At 40.6% G+C, this 24,915-nt stretch overlaps 1 protein-coding gene across 4 annotated transcripts; it reads left to right on the top strand.

Annotated features, from left to right (window-relative positions):
* LOC307266069 (NACHT, LRR and PYD domains-containing protein 3-like) lies at positions 1-22,109 on the top strand. Of its 4 annotated transcripts, none has more exons than XM_080047968.1 (15): positions 1-105; positions 1,656-1,812; positions 2,379-2,502; positions 2,587-2,743; positions 4,645-4,720; positions 4,992-5,036; positions 5,173-5,465; positions 6,296-8,210; positions 8,302-8,472; positions 9,559-9,729; positions 10,032-10,202; positions 10,531-10,701; positions 10,855-11,016; positions 11,209-11,255; positions 21,297-22,109. In XM_080047968.1, the coding sequence occupies exons 5-15, from the start codon at positions 4,659-4,661 to the stop codon at positions 21,845-21,847; spliced, it is 3,759 nt and encodes a 1,252-aa protein (XP_079904094.1). In that variant the 5' UTR covers positions 1-105; positions 1,656-1,812; positions 2,379-2,502; positions 2,587-2,743; positions 4,645-4,658; the 3' UTR covers positions 21,848-22,109. The 4 variants fall into 4 exon arrangements, with proteins under 4 accessions (XP_079904094.1, XP_079904096.1, XP_079904095.1 ...); XM_080047970.1 differs by lacking the exon at positions 21,297-22,109 and adding an exon at positions 16,469-17,689; XM_080047969.1 differs by lacking the exons at positions 10,032-10,202; positions 10,531-10,701.
* The last annotated feature ends 2,806 nt before the right edge of the window (positions 22,110-24,915 follow it).

The raw sequence follows: 24,915 nt of genomic DNA on the forward strand, positions 1-24,915 counted from the left end.
ACCAGGACTGAGCAGGATGGAATGAGCAGCGTCTTCTCTCCCAGTGTTTCCTCCACACATGAGGGTACAAAGTGTCTGTAAGTCGACCTGAAGTCAGTTCAGCAGGTGAGAATCCCACCACAGAAACATGTAAATGTCTGACATTTTGTTTTTTTAACATTTGGTTGTACTGTCGGAATGTTTCTTGTTAGTGAAGGGCTGTTTAAAAACATATTTTTGATACTTGCAGTAAATGAGAGTGACAGACAGTTTTTTTTTAAGTTGTATTCCTGGTACAGGCTTCCATTGACATTCAGCAACATTTTAATCTGAGTTTAAGTGAAAATTGTAGACGAGTCATAAATAGTCTGACAGCTGAGGTTCAAGTGTTTAAGTCCATTTCTTAACAGTCAAACGGTTAAAGGGATCAGTGTGTCTGATGGAAATAGAAAATGGTTTTAGGTATTTTGCTCTATATTTTCTAATCTTAATTAACAGCCTCTAAATAGTCCATGCTCTGTCAAAAACACCGCTAAACCTTTAGTGTGCTTATAGTTAGGATAGATAAGTTAGTGGTTTGTTGACACAACAACCATTTTTTGTGTCTTGGCATTTGCCAAAAAACTGTGTGAGACGGTAGTTGTGTTTTTGATTCTCTGGAACTGATTTTGATAAAGATCTGATTCCACAGAAAGATAAACAGAGAAACACACAGTCTCAGGAATGAAGACAGACCACATTCTGCAGAGGTGTGTGTGTGTGTGTGTGTGTGTGTGTGTGTGTGTGTGTGTGTGTGTGTGTGTGTGTGTGTGTGTGTGTGTGTGTGTGTGTGTGTGTGTGTGTGTGTGTGTGTGTGTGTGTGTGTGTGTGTGTGTGTGTGTGTGTGTGTGTGTGTGTGTGTGTGTGTGTGTGTGTGAGAGAGATTTTGGGACAAAATGGAAGTCCCCATAATGTTGATAATGACATGTTGGGGTGTAGACTTGCTTTAAAGCGAGGACCAGACTAAATGGCCCCACTTTCCACAGAGTCCCCACTTCAAAGGTTACCCACTTGAATTGGTCCTCAGAAAACCACATTTACAAGAACGCTCACACACACAATGTCCTGTCTGCTTATTTATGGTCAATTGATATTTTTCAGCTTGTTTAGTGTGTAGTTGGTGTAAACATTTCAGACAATTGTATTCATTAATTTCGATCCTAGTTTGGTTTCCTCTGTTCTGCAGGTTGTAAATCACTACAAGAGATGTAAAAAATAAAGTAATTCAATATTCAGCAAAAATAAACATATAAACACCTCACATTGTGTCTCATCAGATACTTATGATTTCAACTGCTGTACGTCCATTACTGAGATTTCTGTGTTGTTGTAGAAAAAAATTATGGAAAAATTATTCAAATAATAAAAATATAATTTATATAATATATATCCCAAACCTTTTTATTATAATAATGTTTAACTACAAGGATTGACCAACAGTGAAATGATAATGCAACATCATATCTGCTGCTGATTCACTTTGAATGTCAATAGTACCATCTGGTGGATGGATACTGAAACTACACAATCTGATCAACATTAGTCTCAGGCAGGTAAATCAGAGGAGGCGGGGACAGACTGGAAACACCTGGCACTTGTTGAACTGGTTTTCACGTGACTCTGACGTTTGTTTTTAGACTTGGACTGTGAAGTTATGAGGATGTGACCGTGTCCTCAGATCACACACACACCAGGACTGAGCAGGATGGAATGAGCAGCGTCTTCTCTCCCAGTGTTTCCTCCACACATGAGGGTACAAAGTGTCTGTAAGTCGACCTGAAGTCAGTTCAGCAGGTGAGAATCCCACCACAGAAACATGTAAATGTCTGACATTTTGTTTTCTTAACATTTGGTTGTACTGTCGGAATGTTTCTTGTTAGTGAAGGGCTGTTTAAAAACATATTTTTGATACTTGCAGTAAATGAGAGTGACAGACAGTTTTTTTAAAAGTTGTATTCCTGGTACAGGCTTCCATTGACATTCAGCAACATTTTAATCTGAGTTTATGTGAAAATTGTAGACGAGTCATAAATAGTCTGACAGCTGAGGTTCAAGTGTTTAAGTCCATTTCTTAACAGTCAAAGGGTTAAAGGGATCAGTGTGTCTGATGGAAATAGAAAATGGTTTTAGGTATTTTGCTCTATATTTTCTAATCTTAATTAACAGCCTCTAAATAGTCCATGCTCTGTCACAAACACCGCTAAACCTTTAGTGTGCTTATAGTTAGGATAGATAAGTTAGTGGTTTGTTGACACATCAACCATTTTTTTGTGTCTTGGCATTTGCCAAAAAACTGTGTGAGACGGCAGTTGTGTTTTTGATTCTCTGGAACTGATTTTGATAAAGATCTGATTCCACAGAAAGATAAACAGAGAAACACACAGTCTCAGGAATGAAGACAGACCACATTCTGCAGAGGTGTGTGTAGCACCATCTGGTGGTTGGATACCGGAGCCACACAATCTGATCAACAGTCTCAGGCAGGTAAATCAGAGGAGGCAGGGACAGACTGAAAACACCTGGCACTTGTTGAACTGGTTTTCACGTGACTCTGACGTTTGTTTTTAGACTTGGACTGTGAAGTTATGAGGATGTGACGGCGTCCTCAGATCACACACACACCAGGACTGAGCAGGATGGAATGAGCAGCGTCTTCTCTCCCAGTGTTTCCTCCACACATGAAGGAGGAAAGTGTCTGTAAGTCGACCTGAAGTCAGTTCAGCAGGTGAGAATCCCACCACAGAAACATTGATCACTTTCATCACATTGTGCTGTGTCACTGTTTAACTGGACAGGAGAAATGTTTCTGGATGCTGATTGGCTGTTTTATAATATCTATTTGAAATACTCTGAAAAGTTAAAAAACAATGACTTTATTAAGATTCTCATATAATGTTGTTAGTTTGTTCAGTAGAATCAGCAGCAGTTTGATTGTAAACTGAGCTCACGTTATCAGTGAATCATGCAGAATGTGTCTGAACTGGTTCCACAGCTTGGATCAACTTGGCTGAGCTGCTGTTATTGTTGAACTGTTAAAGGCATACTCAGCGATTGTAACCCAGAAAACTTTTTGTCAAAATCAGCTCATTTCTACACATTATCGGCTACCTTTCAGCTGTGTGTGCACACTGGAAAAAGTTGGGTGTTTACACACAACCGTGGCTCCGCTAACTGTTATTAAAAAAAAGCCTGGCTCAGAGCCAGAGCCTTCAATACTCTGAAGTTAAGTGAAAGATGAAGTGTTGAGTGATCAAATACAGAAAGTGTTTGAAGAAGATATTTGAAAGCAGACAGCCTCTGTGGCAGCCTGAGGTTCTAGAGGTTCTGGTTCCCCTTTGTTGGGAACCAGGACTGAGGAACACAGTGAAAGGCCATTAAAGCAACATGTGGTTAATACAGTAGTGAACCAATGGGATCCACTCTGCTGCTGCAACACATCTGTCAGCTGAGCTTTATATCATTAGCTGTTAGTTAGCACCATCTAGTGGACATACAGGAGAACTACATCATAAAAAGATAGTTAAATTAAGATTAGCCTCAGACAGGTAAATCAGAGGAGGCGGGGACAGACTGGAAACCACCTGGCACTTGTTGAACTGGTTTTCATGTCACTCTGAAGTTTATTTTTAGACTTTGACTGTGAAGTTATGAGGGTGTGATGGCATCTGTGAATTATCTGTGACTGTTATTGGTTGTGTAACTAATACTGTATTTATGGGTAAATCTGTTGGGCAGAGAAACACAGTGAAAGGCCTTTAACAACATGTGGTTAATACAGGTGAAACTCATATTATTAGAATATCATGGAAAAGCCTTTCTCTTCATCTGATTGAATTTAAAAAATGGAAGTTCCATATATTCTAGATATATTAGACATATAGTGATATATTTCAGGCATGTTTTTGTTTAACTTTTCAGGATTCCGGTTTACAGCTCATGAAAATCAAAAATCCAGCATCTCAAAATATTAGAATATCCCATAAGGCCAATCAAAACAAATATTTATAATAAAGAAATGTCGCACTTTTAACAAGTATTTTCATTCAACTACTACATACTTGGTCTGGGATCTGGGCATGGCATGGTAAATTAACTTTTGCACAATATTCTAATTTTTCGAGTTACACCTGTATAGTAGTGAACCAATGGGATCCACTCTGCTGCTGCAACACATCTGTCAGCTGAGCTTTTTCAAATTCAAATTTATATCATTAGCTGTCAGTTACCACCATCTAGTGGACAGACAGGAGAGCTACATCATAAAAAGTTAGTTAAGTCAACATTAGCCTCAGGCAGGTACAGCAGAGGAGGCAGGGACAGAATGGAAACACCTTGCACTTGTTGAACTGGTTTTCACGTCACTGAGCTTTATTTTTAGACTTGGACTGTGAAGTTATGAGGGCGTGGCTACGTCTGTGATTAATCTGTGTGTTTTCTACTGTAACTTTTACTGTATTTAGGGGTAAATCTGGGGGCTGTGTAACACATTTCAGGGTTTACAGATCCAGTTTAGGGTCCAACCAGATTTCTGTCGGCGCTGAATTTTTGTGTCCTGTTAGTGACAGTGAACTAATGTGTCATGTGATGTTAAGCTGAAATGAACTATGTTGTTGTGTTTGTGTGAAGGTGTGGGCTCTGCTATGGATCAGAGTGAGGACAGAGAGGAGGGAGGGGAACATGGCGGCCAGACCAAAGCTCAGAGGTGACATGAGGATCTCTAACTGTCCATGACTCAAATCACTGCACCATCATTATTCACACTCAAAGCTCTATAATCCATGTGTGTGTGTGTGTGTGTGTGTGTGTGTGTATGTGTATGTGTGTGTGTGTGTGTGTGTGTGTGTGTGTGTGTGTGTGTGTGTGTGTGTGTGTGTGTGTGTGTGTGTGTGTGTGTGTGTGTGTGTGTGTGTGTGTGTGTGTGTGTGTGTGTGTGTGTGTGTGTGTGTGTGTGTGTGTGTGTGTGTGTTCAACAGATCAGACTCTCCTGGACCTGAACCCGATCCAGAACCTGACCCCAGGTGCGTTTCCATTAAGAGTGACCGGTCTATTGGGTTCAAAGATGAACAGCAGTCTGATGATCTGTTTAAATAGTGTTTAAAATCTAAAAATGAAGTAGAATTTTTCTCTGAAGTTATTTTCCCTTGTATCTCTCAGATATTTGCAGAAAGAAGAGATGACCAAAACTAAAGAGGCCATCTTAAAAATGTTGAATCGTTTAGATAAGAAGGAATTTCAAAACTTCAACTGGTTGCTGCAACAGCAAATTCTTCCCAACGTTGAACCAATCCCTCCGTTTCAACTGGAAAAAGATTTGCGAACACAAACTGTGGATCAGATCGTCCAGACCTACGTCACACAGTCTATTGAAGTGACCAGGAAGGTTTTGGTCAAAATAAATAGAAATGATCTGGTGACAAAATTACCAAACACCATTTCAGAACCCACAGGTGAGTGTAAAGATTGAAGGGGTTATCAAAGATATCAGAACACTAGCAGAAGTTGTATAGGACAGAGTAGAGATACTGAATCTGCTTTTCTTTTAACAAGAAAGAGTGTAATCCAAAAATATTACGCTTCACTTCTTAATTTTTTGCTTGTGTTCACTAATGATATGTCTTTTTTTTAATACAATCTTCACATTAATCTGATGACAAGTTGATTTAAAAAACAAAACAAAAATGTGTTCAGCTGAATGTCATGGTTATTCCACCCTGACTTTACTCAGGTGCCCCACACGCCCTAGTACTAAGTAATTTGTTCACACTAATGTGTGAAAGGGTAGATCCGAGAAACAAAGTTTTCATCGTTCACTGATGATTAGAAATGATTTCAACATGTGCACAATATGCCGTAACCCGCTTTCTACTGCCCACGCGCCATGACCTCACACTTACAGTATAATATCATAACCTTTAGATAGGCCCCCTGTTCTTATTAATACAAATAGAAAAACTCAGTGAATTACAAGCTAATTCAGTCAATCTGAAATTCAGTTTATGCTAATTATTGAAAAATATTTCCATGGAACATTGATTTTATGGAACATTGATTTTAGCAACAACTGATCTAATTAAAGGCACATTCAGTCATTGTAATCCAAAACACTTTTTTTTATCAAGATCAGCGAATATCTACTCACCTGTCCTTAATGTGAGTCCAGTGTTTATACTGATGTTATGAAGCGATTTAATGGAAGATGAAAATGAAGTTAAAAATTGGATTAATCAGTTTTAATGTAGCATCCTGTTATTAATTACATTATTATTTGTTTTTTCAGGAGCCAGAGTTGCAGTGTGCCGACGTGAACTCAAGTCTAACCTGAGGAAGAAGTTCCGGGTTGTGTTTGAGGGGATCGCTAAAGCAGGAAACCAAACCCTTCTGAATCAGATCTACACAGAGCTCTACATCACAGAGGGAGGGACTGGAGAGGTCAATGATGAACATGAGGTCAGACTGATTGAAACGGCATCCAGGAACCCACACAGACCAGAAACAACCATCAGACAAGAAGACATCTTTAAAGTCCAACCTGGAAGAGATGAACCAAGCAGAGCAGTGATGACAAAGGGAGTGGCTGGCATTGGGAAAACAGTCTTAACTCAGAAGTTCAGTCTGGACTGGGCTGAAGACAAAACCAACCAGGACATACAGTTCACATTTCCATTCACTTTCAGAGAGCTGAATGTGCTTAAAGATGAAAAGTTCAGCTTGGTGGAACTTGTTCATCACTTCTTCACTGAAACCAAAGCAGCAGGAATCTGCAGCTTTAAAGAGTTCCAGGTTGTGTTCATCTTTGACGGTCTGGATGAGTGTCGACCTCCTCTGGACTTCAACAAAACTAAGATCCTGACTGATGTGACAGAGTCCACCTCAGTGGATGTGCTGCTGACAAACCTTATCAGGGGGAAACTGCTTCCCTCTGCTCGCCTCTGGATAACCACACGACCTGCAGCAGCCAATCAGATCCCTCCTGACTGTGTCGGCATGGTGACAGAGGTCAGAGGGTTCACTGACCCACAGAAGGAGGAGTACTTCAGGAAGAGATTCAGAGATGAGGAGCAGGCCAACAGAATCATCTCCCACATCAAGACATCACGAAGCCTCCACATCATGTGCCACATCCCAATCTTCTGCTGGATCACTGCAAAAGTTCTGAAAAGAGTGTTGAACACCGGAGAGGGAGGAGAGCTTCCCAAGACCCTGACTGAGATGTACATCCACTTCCTGGTGGTTCAGGCCAAACTGAAGAACGTCAAGTATGATGATGGAGTTGAGACAGATCCACACTGGAGTCCAGAGAGCAGGAAGATGATCGAGTCTCTGGGAAAACTGGCTTTTGAGCAGCTGCAGAAAGGAAACCTGATCTTCTACGAATCAGACCTGACAGAGTGTGGCATCGATATCAGAGCAGCCTCATTGGTCTCAGGAGTGTTCACACAGATCTTTAGAGAGGAGAGTGAACTGTACCAGGACAAGGTGTTCTGCTTCATCCATCTGAGCGTTCAGGAGTTCCTGGCTGCTCTTCATGTTCATCTGACGTTCATCACCTCTGGAGTCAATCTGATGGCAGAAGAAAAAACAGCCTCCCATGAAACAGCAGAGACACAGTTCTACAAGAGTGCTGTGGACAAGGCTCGGCCGTCTAAAGAATCAACTGCAACATCCAACCAATCTACAGAGACACACGTCCATCTCAGAGCAGAAGAACAAACTACCTCCTATAAATCTGCAGTGACACAGTTCTACCAGAGTGCTGTGGACAAGGCCTTACAGAGTCCAAATGGACACCTGGACATGTTCCTTCGTTTCCTCCTGGGTCTTTCACTGCCGACCAATCAGAATCTCCTCAGAGGTCTTCTGCCACAGACAGGAAGTAGCTCAGACACCAACAAGAAAACAGCTGAGTACATCAAGAAGAAGATTACTGAGAAATTTTCTACTGAGAAAAACATCAATCTGTTCCACTGTCTGAATGAACTGAACGATAGTTCTCTAGTGGAAGAGATCCAACAGTCCATGAGTTCAGGAAGTCTCTCCACAGATGAACTGTCTCCTGCTCAGTGGTCAGCTCTGGTCTTCATCTTACTGTCATCAGGAAAAGATCTGGACGTGTTTGACCTGAAGAAATACTCTGCTTCAGAGAAGGCTCTTCTGAGGCTGCTGCCAGTGGTCAAAGCCTCCAACAAAGCTCTGTAGGTGGCGATACGAAACATTTCAAAAGTGATTAATTTAATATATGATAAACTTTTTTCATTTTATTTGTGTTCACTAATTCTTCTCCAGGCTGAGTGGCTGTAACCTGTCGGAGACAAGCTGTGAAGCTCTGGCCTCAGTTCTCAGCTCCTCCTCTAGTCTGAGAGAGCTGGACCTGAGTAACAACAACCTGCAGGATTCAGGAGTGGGGCATCTGTCTGTTGGACTGGAGAGTCCACACTGTAAACTGAAAAAACTCAGGTCAGGATTGAGCATATTATGGGGCCTAAAACAGCTATGGTGAGGTTTTGGCATAGCATTGACTATAATCATTTATATGTATCACTAGGACAAACCAGCACAATAAGACACAATGATTTATTTACAGAAACCAATCAAAAACACATCAAAGAAATCTTCTTAATCCAGAATTAACTCAACTAAGTGTGTGTGTGTGTGTGTTTGTGTGTGTGTGTGTGTGTGTGTGTGTGTGTGTGTGTGTGTGTGTGTGTGTGTGTGTGTGTGTGTGTGTGTGTGTGTGTGTGTGTGTGTGTGTGTGTGTGTGTGTGTGTGTGTGTGTGTGTGTGTGTGTGTGTGTGTGTGTGTGTGTGTGTGTGTGTGTGTGTGTGTGTGTGTGTGTGTGTGTGTGTGTGTGTGTGAATTGTTTTCAATGCACAAATTCAAAACAATGTAGGCGTATGTGTTTGGAGCAGTTGCCACCTACCCCTGAACTGCGCATCCAACCTCTGATGCGCTGCAGACGGCCGTCGGAGGCGCTTCTGCAGCAACGCTTCACTTTACCTCAGGAGGCGGAGCCTATTTTTTCAGGGAGACACACGTCTCTCTCTCTCGAGTCTCTCTGCTTTAACTGATAGAGAAATACTCTGTTGAGTCATACCAGCAGCACTCACAGTAGTTTCACGATTTCCCTGTTTGTTTCTTTCAAAACAAAACTCCCCACAAGCGAAAATGTGAAGAAAAAAAAAGGCAACGATGCACTAGGATTACAGTCGAAACTCAATATTAATCATATGCATCACAAAACAGCACGAGAGAGGCAGCAGTAACAGACGCAGACGCGCTCCAGAGGTAGACGCAGGATGTGTGTTCCGGGCCTTAGTGTTTTTGGAGTCAACACACGTGAGGTCACTTTAACGTGAATGTCCCAATAAATATACCAGTTTGGCAAGTTCCAACAACTACAAAAAAACTGGCGATAGTAATTAAACACATTTTTCTGCAAGTTTTTTCAACTGTCTGTCCGACATAAAATTAATGAAAACATGGATTTCAATAACATGAAACAATAGAGAAATATTGTCACATTTCTATTTCCTTTTCACACAGGTTGAGTGGATGTGACCTGTCAAAAGAATGCTGTGGAGCTCTGTCCTCAGTTCTCAGCTCCTCCTCTAGTCTGAGAGAGCTGGACCTGAGTAACAACGACCTGCAGGATTCAGGAGTGAAGCATCTGTCTGCTGCACTGAAGAGTCCACACTGTAAACTGGAAACCCTCAGGTCAGGATTCATTTCTAAACCATTTGATTTGTTTTGCTATCTTCTAAAATATCCTAATTTTCTTTTTTAAATTAAAAATTATTTTAACTATCTTTAATATTTCCTTTTACTTAAAAAAACTCAGGCAATAATTTAATCAAATTTTGAGCACAGTGATTTTAGCTGTGTAATACAAACAAGTACAATATAACTGCTTATCCAGAGAAAAGATAAATGACTACATGAATGAAAAAAAAATATTTCAATAATATAAATCATCATCATTAAGACAAATATTTATGCATGTTTATATTTATTTTAAGGGTTTATGGCTGTCATCTGTCAGAGAGAAGCTGTGAAGCTCTGTCCTCAGTTCTCAGCTCCTCCTCTAGTCTGAGAGAGCTGGACCTGAGTAACAACAACCTGCAGGATTCAGGAGTGAAGCATCTGTCTGCTGCACTGAAGAGTCCACACTGGAAACTGGAAACACTCAGGTCAGGATTTATTTCTAAAGTGTTTGATTTGTTTTGGACATTCTTCTAAAATATATTATTTTGACTATAATGTTTAATATTTTCTTACATTTCCTTAATTTATTTCCAAAAAAACTCAGGCAATAATTTGATAAAATTTTTAGTCCAGTGATTTTAGCATTGTATATCTCTTTTAAGTTTCTCTGATGAGCACAAACAAGAACAGACAACTGCTAGGTAACTAATGATTTGCCAGAGAAAATAAACAAGATTACATGAATGAGAAAAAAACATGTCTTTCAATAATATAAAGTATTTAAAAAATATTGTCACATGTATTTGTTTAAAGGGTTACTGGCTGTAATCTGTCAGAGAGAAGCTGTGAAGCTCTGTCCTCAGTTCTCAGCTCCTCCTCTAGTCTGAGAGAGCTGGACCTGAGTAACAACGACCTGCAGGATTCAGGAGTGGAGCATCTGTCTGCTGCACTGAAGAATCCACACTGTAAACTGGAAACACTCAGGTCAGAATTCATCTGTTTGTTAAAAAGTTGGTCTTCATACTCATCAAGCTTTAAGTTCATTGTTTGTAATATATGGTCATCATCTAGGAGAATCTCTTAAATTTGCCCTCTCCATTCTAAAACACTGAGATTAAAATATTTTTCTTATCCCAGTCTGTCAGGCTGTCTGGTCACAACAGAAGGTTGTATATCTTTGGCCTCAGCTCTGAGCTCCAACCCCTCCCATCTGAGAGAGCTGGACCTGAGCTACAACCATCCAGGAGACTCAGGAGTGAAGCTGCTGGAGGATCCCCTCTTGAGACTGGAGACTCTCAGGTATGAACAGACACCAAGAGCTCACACACTGCTGCTGTCCTTCCACTCTGGTCCATCATCATGAAATACATAAATATGAGTTTGCGCCTGTTTCTCTGTCACACTGACACACTGAGGAACACTGCTTCATGTTGAACAGCAGTTAGGACTCATGTTGATAGAAAATCATTCTGACTGTGTTTCTTCCTCCAGGATGGACCACGGTGGAGAGCAGAGGTTAAAACCTGGTCTGAGGAAGTGTAAGTGTGGATTCAGTTTGACTGATGGAGACAGAATGTGTCATTATTTAACTTTTCCGACCTTATTCCTAACCCCCATGATGCTTTGGTAGACGTAAACAAATCCTCTTTATTAAGCGATAAGAGAATAAAACATGTGTGAACACCACCTGTTACACGTCAAACAGGAAAATGTGATCAAACCTCTGCATTCTATGACCTGAAGACATGGCCTTATAAAACATACACAAGCTCATTGAACTACGTTATTGACTCCGCTGCTACAGACGGTGAAGAGATGAACAATCTAAGCGGCCGTTTACGCAGAAACGTCTGCTGGCTGCTCCCTCACTCTGAGGGTCACCTAGTCACTCGACTAAATCACGACTGTTTGCTGTCTTGGCTCCAAAATGTTGGAACAAGCTCCCCATTAACATCAGATCAGCTGATAGTTTACACATCTTCCGTTGCAGCCTTAAAACACATCTCTTAAGACTGCACTTCGACTAAAATAAATAAAAATTGCCCTTGTTACATCTGTTACGGCCGGCCATCCCAGGCTCGTTCAGCCGGCCAGTAAACATGCAAATATACCAAATGAAACCATGAATCAAAGTAATAAGGTGCTTTATTTAAAACAATCCCACAACACAACTCGATAAGGAGGCTGCAAAAGAAAAGAGGTAAACGGGAGGAAGACCTGGGGAGGCACAGTTGGACCACAGTATTGTCCAGGCCTTCCTCCAACTGAACTATAACCCCGGCCCCTCTAAACTACGAATAAACAAACAGAACACAACCTAGCAGCCCCCCCCCCCCCATAAGTAAACCATAAAACTAAATAAACCACAAGCAGCAGGTCAGCAACACACCGTCCTCCAGTCAGGCAGGCAGAGAGAGAGGCCTGAGGCCGCCAATCAGGCCTCAGGACACCTGGGAGAGAGAAAGTGTGGAGGAGCAAGAGGAGGGAGGAACAGAAAGGTGGGAGCGCGTAACACCCCCAACCTAAGTTAGTATTTTTTTTCCAGTTGATTAGTTTAAGTTGATTATTGTCTCCCCCTGTCATAGACAAACCCAGCCAAAAAAATACCTAACAATCGCAGGCCCTGACACACAAGCGCGACAACAGCAGTCCCGCACCTCACCTCGGCCCACCAGCCTCCCAAAACAGTCCTCTGTAGCCCGACCAAAGTCAGCAAAACGCTGAAGCCACAATCCGTTCCATCAGCCCTGTCAACAAGACAGAGAGAGCTCCACGAGCTCAAACCAGGCCCAGCAACCCCATGCTCTAGCCCATACTCCACCTCCCTCCCAAGACGATCCCGCTTGTTCAGGCTCACACTTCAGACATGCCGTTCAATTGGAGAACTACCAGTCTCCACCACAACCACGCCGCCACCACCCCCAGCACCAGACAGCGCCCCAACAGGTGTTTGAGCTTCAGTACTGGACAGCGCCACAACACGGGCACAGCCAGGTTTACCAACAACTCCACACCCCTCCTCGGAGAATTCACCGGGCCTAACACTGACCGGACCAGGACCCGTCCCCGCCGAAACAGCGCAACACACTCCTCCACCCTCCCCAATGGACAACTTGCCAGAGGACGGTGTAGCAGCTACGCTTACTACTTGCTGTTTGGTCATCGCACCTGCAAAAAGAAAAACAGGATTTTTCCGAGCCAACCTAGCGTTACACCCTGCAACCATAGGAACGGCCGTCACTTCAGGCTTGACCAACCCCTTACCACCAGCTAAATCACTCCCCAAACAGAGAGACACACCTTCACTCGGAAAATAGGGACGAACAGCCCCCGGACCGGAGACCAACTCTGACTCAAGGTACCCTAGCGCGCCCCTGCACTGTGTCTCAAACCCCCGGAAAATGACACCGGACTCCACATCAGACTCACTAGACATAGGCAAGACATCACTTATAATAAATGACTGATTCTCAGCTGTATCCCTCGGAATGATTAACGGCACTTCCCCCCCCCCCCCCCCACTTGCTCTAAAGGCACAGCGCCCCCCCCATCAAGAATGGTGCATAATTGTCTAGCTCTGACTCCAGACTCTCAGGAGCCACCTCCGCCACAGGTTTCGAAGTGTTAACACAAACCACTGACTTCACAGCAGGTTTCTTTCACTTTTATGTCCGATAATTTCTAATTTATTCCTGCCACAGTCCGACATTCTCAGCAGTGTTCACTGCGATCCTCCACTTTTTTATGCATTTTCCATTTTATTTTAGTAAAGGGACGATGCAGTTTTACATAGTTCCATTACAAAGAATGTAACTGAGGGGTATACTACAAAGCAAACTCAACAGAGCCTGGCTCTCTTTTTTTGATCTGGTTCAACATAACACATACCCTCGCTCAGAGCTAACCGGTATCACGAAGGCAGTTATCAACCTCTTATGTTGAACGAGGGTTTCAGCTTCAGGCTCTGTGAGCGTCCCCATAAGAGGGGGCGTTTGGCTGTCATTTGACTCTGCTTCCGCACAGACTGGACTGATCTTGTGCCGCTAACTTTACACTAACGGAATGATTGCGAGCAGCTGACTTCGCTGACTTCACTCAAGAGGAAGAGTTTGTCAGTCTGAATTATCACAGAACAGCAGAACACAGAGAGCCGAAAAAAACTCTAACTGCAAATAAGGAGAGAGTGGAATGTTGTCAGAAAATTGGGCTACTGAATTGATTAATTTATTTTACAGATCGTTCTCGCAGTTCGTAACGTAACATTATAAAGCAATTAAAGGTTGAACTCGGATTTAAACAATACACCATTTAGCCATAATCCTACACTTAAGAATCTAATTTAAATCTGACACTGTCCCCTAATGAATAGCATAGCCTATGTGGAAAATCACGTTAGTTTTGGGCCACATCAAAATTAACACAATTTTGATTTAGGCTAATAGCCCTTTATTTGCATCTTCTAAATACCATTAAAATAAATAGCCTAGATACAAAACCTGTAGGCTAGTCTGTATTTTCCGGACAAATATGAATCTACTTTGAGAAGCTTAACCTGCGAGTCTGCAGCGATGTCCGAACTGTGACAGCTGTCACGTCACAACTGTAATCGCTACTGATGAAAAGAAAGAAGCCTACAGTGAAATAATGTTGCAACCTGTGATTTTATAGAACGCTTCATTAAGAGCCAGTGTGTGTAAATCGCCAGGTAAAATCATTTGAGGTGAGAGCATAGAGCGGCGCCGCATACAGTAGGTCTAGGCTATTATACATTTTCTGCATCAATAACTATGCATGTGGCAAAAAGCCGCAGCGCGATGTTACAGTTCACTCTAATGTAAGCCTTATGTCATGACTTCGTTTCGTTCATTAACTTACTGATCAATAAGTTTTCTGATTTAACTAGTTTACTCAGTGAGAAGTATCGCTCAGACAATATAGTCAGGTCCGCGCCTCTGCAGGATTTCAAAATGTGTAGTTTCCTTAAAGGGCAGCGCTCTAAGAGCTGAATTTAAACTCAAACTCTGGAACAAAAACTGGTCTGGGCAGGTTAGCCGTGCAGCCTCTGTTACCACGGTGATCTAGCCAGGTAAAAAGAGAGCCACCTTTCGTGATACTGAAAACTCTGGCTTCAGACTCAACAGACCTCGCTCAGCCCTTAATCTCGCTTCGTAGTATACCCCTCTGATGTCCTGCACAGAGAGTTTATAGCTTTCGCTGATTAACAACCATTGTCCCTATTTGGGCAACTTAATCAACATACAAATGATTCATTGATCAACATATTAAAACCATAGTACAATACAGAATACATCAGAATACACATACAGCAGCACACATTCTGTAGCCTACTTTATCATCACATCACAAAACGCTATAACCTGTGACCAACGAAAGTAAGCTAAACATGGATACAGGCTTGTTTTGCTTTTAGAAAGTTTTTAACCTTTTTGTGAACAACTTCATACGTGTTATTCATTTGGTATTCATTGAAACAGCTGTTGCTCTGAAGTTTTTTGGCATTTACGCTCAAACGTTTATAAAGGGAAACAGACGTAGGACGTAAGTGCGAACGGTTTTATAAATCTGAATACTTTTGTTCGCAAGAACTTCCTGTGTTTCTTCCGTACACCAACATTCCAAGTGTGCACAGTTTTATAAATGAGGCCCCTAGTTTCTACGTCCGGTAAAATACAGATGCTGATGTGAAGCAGGAGCAGCTTGATCTGCTGACACACTCTGATACTGTGGACGGCGTTTAGGAAGGACAGTTTCAACTTACAGCTTGATAACTTGATATTGTTATATTGTGAAAAGTTTCACATAAATACATGGGGAAACTCATGTTTGAATAAGGAAGCGTTGGATGAATGAAGGATGAATGAAGGAATGTGTCTATATTAAGTAAAGTCATGTGTGGGTTGTGTCATGTGAGATTCTGCTGTTATTAAACCTGATGGTGATAAGCAGCCTGTGTGTCCGTGGTGTTGAGCAAAGACAGAATTCCAATACCTCCCTATGGCTAATTTAATGCTGGTTAAATACCTATATAAAAATAAAAAAGGAATTTGCTATTTTAGCGACAGTCTCAAAGTCACCAATAACACCAGAAAAAGTTGCTAGATTTCTCGCTATTCGCTTTATTGAAAAATAGTCGCTAGAGGGGTCTGAATACTAGCTAATACTCGCTTTAAGCCAGTTAGCCTCTGGGGCTATGGGAATATCTCCTAACAATCTACACCACACTACCTCAACGTGCTGTGTGTGAACTGAAACAAACGGGCAAAAAAAGGGTATGTAAACAAAGAGGCCCACCGTAGCTAGCAGCATACACGTTTACAGAGTCTAGGGTGTGTAGTGTCAATGGATTTTCTTTTCAGTGTACACACAGTACAGACAAGTAGCGGATCGTGAGGAGGCATAAACTGATTTTGACAACAAACTAAACAAATTGACAACAAGCGTTCAGCTGAACTGCTGACTCCACCTTTAATTCTACTTCCACTCAACAGCCAGAAGTTAGACCCAGAATCATTTCTACATCAGCGCCTCTGATAATAAGGAGGATAGAAATAAATAACATCAAAAGACCAACATAGAATAAAGCCTTCAGGTGTCTGATGATAAACTGCTGCTGTTTTGACTCATTTGCTCTTTTCAAAATGGTGGCGGCAGGTTTGGCCTGTGAAAGTGGCGTGCAGTGTATTCTTTGAAAAACTTTGAAATACTTAAACTTTGCAACATAACTATACAGGTTCAGACTGCGCCTATGGCAATACGGGGGAAGCTTTAAAAAGAAAGTTGTAAAGGAAAGAAGAAATAGAACATTTGACTGTTCTGTGGCTGGCTCGAGTGCAACAGGAGAATGGCGTATGCTGCGTCAGTGAACAGGAGTGGTAAAACACGCGAACAAAACACATCAATAAACAAGGATGGTGGAAGAGGAAAAGCAACTGGAAACAGTGTCCCAACAGAAGCCCGGGAGGCAAAGGGCGAGGACGGCAAGAATGGAGAACGCTCGCCTTACGCACGCCAAACTAAAGACGGCACCGAGCCCCGAAGAACGAGGTCCAGCGCTGGTTCCGACGGCGGAACTGCGGCACCACCAGGCGGGAGGGGGCCCAAGGCATCCAGGCCCGGAGCTTTTCTTTCAAACCGGTATGAAACAAGCGAGGAGGACGACGTTATGATACGAAGCATGAGAGGTGAGAGCCAGGAGGAAACGCTACACTCGGATATAATGGCAGCGGTTGACGCTGAAACTGATTCAATACTGGCTGATTTTGGCACAGAGGATTTAACCAAAATCGTGCTCATCACTATCAAAGCAGCAGTACCAGCAATAGTCAAAGCGGTGCAGAAACAACTTTTGGCATCAGTGGACAATACTCGAATTAACAAAAATATACTGGAGAGCAGGTACAAGGAAGACGAATTGGAGCAGTACACCCGTAAGGAAAATGTGCGCATCAGCGGGATCGAGGAGGAGAACGGAGCGGAGACCGAGGATCAACTGGTGGAAAAAGTGTGTAAACTGGCAGCGGCTTCTGGCACGTCAATTAAAGAAAGCGATATCTCCACGGCGCACCGCCTGGGGAGAGCGAGACAACCGGGTAAGGCCCGACCTGTTATTGTCAGATTTGTGAGCAGGAGAAAGAAAGCTGAACTGTTGAGGAGCAAAGCGTTGCTGAGAAACCATGACACTCACAGGAATATCTACGTTAGCGAAGACCTCACACATCTGAGATACAGGCTGTTCAAGTGTGCCAGGGAGAAATGCCAACACACTTTTATTAGGGACGGGAAAGTGATCTGCAAAAGTGAAGGCCAGTACGTCACTATTAACAATCCCGATGACCTGTTCCTTATTGGATATGACGATGTGGACTACAAAGCCTTCGGTATTGACCTATAGGACAGACACGGGGCACAGACAGGTGAGAAGTCATACAATGAGAGAGCAACATTACACTGTGGGCTGAGGATATGTACTCTGAATGTATGTGGAATAAGATCTAAAATAGAGACCCCTGACTTTATTGAAACCTGTAAAAAATATGATGTCCTCTGTTTCAGCGAGACAAAAACAGACGATATAGATTCACCTGACCTGCTTGAAAAATTTAAAGATATAGGTTTCCAAATGTTTATCAGCAACCGACATAGGTTGACAAACTGGCGATCAGGAGGAGTGATACTTGCCGTGAGCAAGACAATTGCAAAAGCGTGTGTGCAAAAAACTATACAAAGTGATTTATGTGTATGCCTTAAAATAAATAGAAATTTGCTGGATTATGATAAAGACCTCTTTATCCTGTCAGTCTACATTCCTCCCTATAACACCAGATACTCCAATGTGGGAATGTTTGATGAATTAGCACAGATTATTCTTGACATCGGTATTGAAAATCACCACGTTCTAATCTGTGGTGATATGAATGCCCATACCCAAGAAAGAGATGATTTTGATGTATGCCCAATAGAGAGTGATGGCAAGAGTCCCGATGTAAATATTGGATGTGAATTAAGCACAGTGGAGCAACTAGAAATGTTTAATATACCACTAAAAAGAAAATCCCTTGATAAACATATAGATTTTGGCAATTATGGTAAAGCACTGCTAGAAATGTGTAAAAATCTTTCAATGTGTATATTAAACGGTAGATGTGGTGATGACAAACACATTGGTAATGCAACAACTGTTGACAATAGTGTAATTGATTACATGATAGGGGTGCCATTTGTTTCAAGGTAAAACAATTATGTGTACATTCTTTTGACCCCTTATTTTCTGATAAGCACTGCCTTGTCGAAGTCATCTTGGAGGTAAATCAGGGAGGGGAATATTGCAGGGCAAATACACCAGTAAGGGACCAGCCAAGGCTCACAGATACAATAGCTGAAAAACGAATTGGTAAATGGGAGAAAGAAAAAGAAATTGAGTTTACAACAAACATAGACTTTGACAAGGTCAATAATTTGTTGTGTAATGTAGACAGCATGTCAGTAAATGAAATAACGAAGTGTGTTTGTGATATTATGACAAAAACTGCGATGACTACATTCCCAAAAACACAAAAGCAGAAAAAAAACCTTAAGCCTGGTAAAAAAGCAGCATGGTTTAACCGTGAGTGTAGAGAAAAAAGACAAGAATATAGGAAAGTTAAAAGAATGCTTGAGAAGCATAGAAGTGTGGCTAATGCTGAATGTTTAAGGGAAAAAAGTAAAGAGTATAGGAGAGTGTTGCACAAAGCTCAGAGGGCCCATAGGAAGAAACTCAGTGACGAGTTAATGAGCATGAAATCTGAGAATCCAAAGCTTTACTGGAAGAAGCTGAATGATTCTAGTAAAATCAAAAGCGTTTGTCCAATTTCAGCTGAGGAATTCCATGAGCACTTTAAAAACTTATCTGATGGGGATACACCTACAGATGAGCTCCAAGAACTTGAAAGTGACGGACATTTAATAGACAGTAGTGTTCTGAATGTGTCTTTCACAGAGCAAGAAATTAATGAGGCTATTCGAAAATTAAAACCAGGAAAAGCTGCAGGCATAGATACAGTGCTGAACGAATATATTAAAAGCACCTCAACTATTTTTATGCCTTTATATGTCCTCTTGTTTAATAAGATCTTGGACTCTGGTGTTATCCCCGAGGACTGGCTGCTTGGTCTAATCGTGCCCATATATAAAAAGAAAGGGGATATGGGAGACTGTGATAATTATAGAGGAATCACACTTTTGAGTTGTGTAGGTAAATTATTTACAAATGTATTGAATGAAAGGCTATGTAAATTTTGTGAAGAGAATTCTACCCTAAAGGAAAACCAGGCAGGATTCAGAAAGAATTACTCAACCGTTGATCATATATTTTTACTCAAACAAATTATTGATTTGTACTGCTTTAAAAAGAAAAGTTTATTTTGCTGTTTCATTGATTACAGTAAGGCATTTGACACAGTCTGGAGAGATGCACTCTGGTATAAGCTCTTAAAGATAGGTATCCAGGGTAAATTCCTTAATGTAGTTATCAATATGTATAAAAATATAAAATCATGTGTATATGTTAATGGGGCTAAATCTGAGTTTTTTGCAAGTTTAACAGGAGTTAGACAGGGTGAAAACTTATCACCATTGCTGTTTGCCCTCTTCATTAATGACTTAGAGGATTATCTTTTACAAAAAGGTTGTGAGCCCATTACTTTCGATGATGCTGTGTTAGACAATTATATACAACTAATGGCACTTATGTACGCTGACGATACTATTATCATGTCTACAACTAAGAGAGGGTTACAGAAAGCTATAAATCATATGTGTGACTTCTGTGAGAAATGGAAACTAAAAGTTAATAGCGATAAAACTAAAGTTACAGTTTTTGGTTTTAGAAGAGCGGATACTAGTACATTACAGTTTGTCTGTAACGGTCAAAGTCTAGAGACTGTACATTGCTTTAGATATCTTGGTGTCATCATGAATTACAATGGCTCATTTAAAATTGCTATGGAGGAACTGCATAAGCAAGCATTGCGCGCAATGTTCGCTTTACTCAACAAATGCAGAAAGCTTCAGCTTGCTGTAGATGTCACTCTGGACCTTTTTGACAAGTTGGTTACTCCAGTTATGTTGTATGCATGTGAAGTGTGGGGGTTTGAAAAACTACATCTGTTAGAAAAACTACATCTCAAATTTCTAAAGTACATCTTAAAAGTTAAAATGACAACCTGCAGTAATATGGTGTATGGAGAACTTGGACGGTACCCACTATGTGTTACAGTTAAAAAAAGAATAATTGGATATTGGGGGAGACTGTTAGAAAGTAAAGAAAGTAAACTTAGTAAAATCATGTACAATCAGCTACACAGCCTGCATAGCAGCAGTGTGTATGCTTCACCCTGGGTAGCACAGGTGAAACAGATACTGGATGACTGCGGGTTGTCATACATTTGGATAAATCAGAAGTACAACAACATTAACTGGCTGAAAAGAACTGTTGAGCAGAGGTTGCAAGATCAATTCATTCAGAAATGGCAGAGCGAGCTTACAAGCATGACTTCCTGTGACACATACATTGAATTTAAACAAGAGTTTAAATTAGAAAAATATTTGCTATATGAAAACCAAAAGTCCAGGCAGGCTATATGCAATTTGAGAACAAATAACACCAGAATACCTAAAGTCACTGGAAGGTACAAAGGGCTGGAACGAAGTGAAAGATCTTGCAACCTCTGTGATTCCAACTGTGTTGGTGATGAGTATCATGTTCTTTTTGAGTGTAAAAATGTAAATGTAGTGTACTTTAGAGATAAATACCTGCCAAAATATTATGTTTATTTTCCATCTCACATAAAATTGATTTTGCTTTTGAGTTAAAAAAAACCAGGGGTTATTGTTAAAACAGGCGCCTTTCTGAGACATGTATTGCCATTGTTTAAGTAATGTTTTTGTTTGTTTTTGTTTTCTTGCCGTACACCATTGTTTTGTTTTGTAATGATTTAATTTGAACTGTGTGCTCCATGCCATGTGCTATGGCCGTGAGCCTTAATAATAAATGAAATGAAATGAATTATTCTCTCCATCAGATTCCTGTGAACTCACACTGGACACAAACACAGTAAACAGACTCCTCAAACTGTCTGACAACAACAGGAAGGTGACACATGTGGAGGAAGTGCAGCCATATGCTGATCATCCAGAGAGATTTGAACGCAGGTCTCAGCTGCTGTGTAGTAATGGTCTGACTGGTCGCCGTTACTGGGAGGTCGAGTGGAGAGGATGGGTTGAGATATCAGTGAGTTACAGAGGAATCAGGAGGAAAGGAGAGAGTAGAGACTGTGAGTTTGGATGGAATGATCACTCCTGGAGTCTGACCTGCTCTGATGGTGATGGTCGTGGTCCTCGTGGTTACTATGTCTGGCACAATAACATAGAAACATCCATCTCATCCTCCTCTGTCTCTCACAGAGTAGCAGTGTATGTGGACTGTCCTGCTGGCTCTCTGTCCTTCTACAGTGTCTCCTCTGACTCACTGATCCACCTCCACACCTTCAACACCACATTCACTGAACCTCTTTACCCCGGGTTTGGGATTGATCCCAGATTTGGTTCCTCAGTGTCTCTGTGTGATGTGTAGGAGGGAGACATCTTCCAGTGCTGAGGTTTATATGTTGGTGGTGTACGAGGCTTCACTTAGCTCATATCTGACTCACTGACTGTGACTTCAATATCAGGAATGTTTTTTTTTCGAAATATGTACATTCAATCATGAAAAACATTCAAATACATAGTGTATTAAACAGTGTAAAAAATGCTAGAAATGGAATTCATGGAATGTTAAATGCACAAATTGTTTAAATTTAAATATAACATTAAATTTAAAAAAATCAGAAATTTCAGATGAATGCGTGACCTTTAATTTATTTTTTATGTGTCATCATATTATCATTTCCTCTGACACATCCAGGACTCCTCCACTCCTCCATATGAACAAAGGTGCTCACTGTGAAACAAAGAGTGTGTGTGTGTGTGTGTGTGTGTGTGTGTGTGTGTGTGTGTGTGTGTGTGTGTGTGTGTGTGTGTGTGTGTGTGTGTGTGTGTGTGTGTGTGTGTGTGTGTGTGTGTGTGTGTGTGTGTGTGTGTGTGTGTGTGTGTGTGTGTGTGTGTGTGTGTGTGTGTGTGTGTGTGTGTGTGTGTGTGTGTGTGTGTGTGTGTGTGTGTGTGTGTGTGTGTGTGTGTGTGTGTGTGTGTGTGTGTGTGTGTGTGTGTGTGTGTGTGTGTGTGTGTGTGTGTGTGTGTGTGTGTGTGTGTGTCTCTATGTGTGTGTTTGTGCGTGTGTACACTTGTATTACATATGATGTGAGGACATAAATGAGTTTATGACAGTGTGATGTGGGGACTTGTTTCCTTTTCAGTGTCAAAACGCAAAAATCTGTTAAATAAATTATAAAATGTAATTGGGGAGAGAGTTGTCAGTACTCAATATGGTTTAGGTTAAAAGAGGGGGTCGTGTTAGGGTTAGGGTACATCTAAAGGAAATGTGTTTAAGTCTACGTAATGTCCTCACTAGTGGAAATCCATGAAAGTGTGTGTGTGTGTGTGTGTGTGTGTGTGTGTGTGTGTGTGTGTGTGTGTGTGTGTGTGTGTGTGTGTGTGTGTGTGTGTGTGTGTGTGTGTGTGTGTGTGTGTGTGTGTGTGTGTGTGTGTGTGTGTGTGTGTGTGTGTGTGTGTGTGTGTGTGTGTGTGTGTGTGTGTGTGAGTGAGAGAGAGAGTGTGTGAGTGTTCAGCCAAGATAAAGCAGTTCATTTATATTCCTGTCTGCCTGCTGATTGATGGCTAATGGGGGCCTCTGTGTGTGTGTGTGTGTGTGTGTGTGTGTGTGTGTGTTTCTCAGCCAGATGGTTTGATTTTGATTCAGCCCTAAACTATTATCTCTGTGATTGTGAGGTCGGAGGTCAAACTGTCTGCTTTAATGTGGAGCTAATTTCAGTCATTATTACTGGATGAATTGGCTCTTTCTATTTCTTCTTCATGTGCGGATAAAAACCTAACGCCCGTCTTCTTCTGTAACATTTAATCTGGCATGGCTGGAAATCCCTTTTTCAAAATAAAACACACAGAGAATTTGTACGTTGTTTTAATTAATTAATTAATACAAACATCAAGCATAATTAAACCAAATTCTGTAGATTTTACTAGAGACATTTTATAGATATCTTTTTAAATAGAAGCAGGCAAAGGCAGATTCATTATTCAGCAACAACAAATTAATACATTGTTATATACTACTCTGAAACCAATAAAAAAAATACACAAAATATGAAAAATAAAGAAAATAAAAATAAGACCAATAAAAAATGTATCCACCAAATTAAAAAAAACTAAACTGCAAAAATAAAACAAACAACAAAGCAATCTTTGTATAAATATATTTTTTTAAAGATAATTTTTTGGGCATTTTTGTTTTATTAGATAGATTAGGAGAGACAGAGTTGAAATGGGGCAAAGAGGGGAAGACATGCAGAGAACTGGTGGGGAGGCCACGGGCACCCCCTTATATAAATATTTTAATAAAAAATGTAACAAAAGATAAAAAAAAAAAATAATATGTACTTTTTAAAATCAAACTAAATAATTTAATGAAAAATTTACCTAAACTTAAAACTTAAACAACAACAAAAATTGTAATCTGCACCCGAACAAAACCAAATGTTATTGATTTATAGTAAAACCTTGTAACAGTGAACAGAATACATACTTAATAAATACATGTAACAAACCATCCTCATATAGTATAACCTCAAAGGTAATCAAGTGAAATTGAGGTGAAAAAATAATACATTTCAATCAAATTAAGAAGAAAGAAATTACGATAACATTTATTCCAAAAAATAACTATAGATTTAAAAAATAAATAAAATGATTGAAAAAATTCAAAATTTTAAAGTTAAACAAAAACTGTGTACTGTCAAAAAGGAAAAATTAAGATTTTTTTTTATCTACAACAAAAAATATATAATTAATTTAAACTAAAAGATAAGACAGAATAAAAAATAAAACATTGTCACACCAACCAGAATACTAAAATAATAAATAAATAAATGTTGACTTTGTGGGTTTGTCCTCTGCGTGTGTACGGTGGCCTGCAGGCATCGAGTCAAACCTCAAGAGACTCTTTCTAATAGACCTGCTCTGGTTTCACATCAGCGAACAGGGGCCGCTGGATATTAACACAAACGGTTCATGGTATTGGACATCCCTTAAAGAAACACACACAGATGTTTTTACACATTACATAGGCCTACACTCTGAGGCCTGCAGGCTTAAACAGAGACCAATAGATAGTTTGATGCTTTTTTATTATCAATTGTTTGTTTTTTAAGGCAAGGAAAGGCAAGTTTATTTCTATAGCACAATTCAGACACAAGGCCATTCAAAGTGCTTTACAAGGGGCATGAAATACATCAAGATTAAAATGAAATACATCAAGATTAAAATGAAATACATCAAGATTAAAATACATCAATTATATATTATTTATGGAAATAATTCATAGTCATGCGACACATGGCAGGCACAAACATTGTTTTTTGAAGCCCCTGGTTAATTCTGAGATTTGTCTATTTAATAATAATAATGATAAAGCACATGTCTATAAGACAGATCAAAGGTCCATAATGATTTCTGAAAAATTGTAATACAAAA

This window comes from Ammodytes marinus, assembly GCF_949987685.1.
Source record: "Ammodytes marinus genome assembly, chromosome: 19".
In the NCBI taxonomy this organism is placed as follows: Eukaryota; Metazoa; Chordata; class Actinopteri; order Uranoscopiformes; family Ammodytidae; genus Ammodytes; species Ammodytes marinus.

What these genes read in the sequence shown, in the direction of transcription:
- LOC307266069 (XM_080047968.1), top strand. Translation starts at nt 4,659, where the DNA reads ATGGATCAGAGTGAGGACAGAGAGGAGGGAGGGGAACATGGCGGCCAG. An exon ending in CACCATTTCAGAACCCACAG is followed by an intron (nt 5,466 to 6,295) that starts GTGAGTGTAAAG and finishes TTGTTTTTTCAG; the next exon opens with GAGCCAGAGTTGCAGTGTGC. An exon ending in TGTAAACTGAAAAAACTCAG is followed by an intron (nt 8,473 to 9,558) that starts GTCAGGATTGAG and finishes CTTTTCACACAG; the next exon opens with GTTGAGTGGATGTGACCTGT.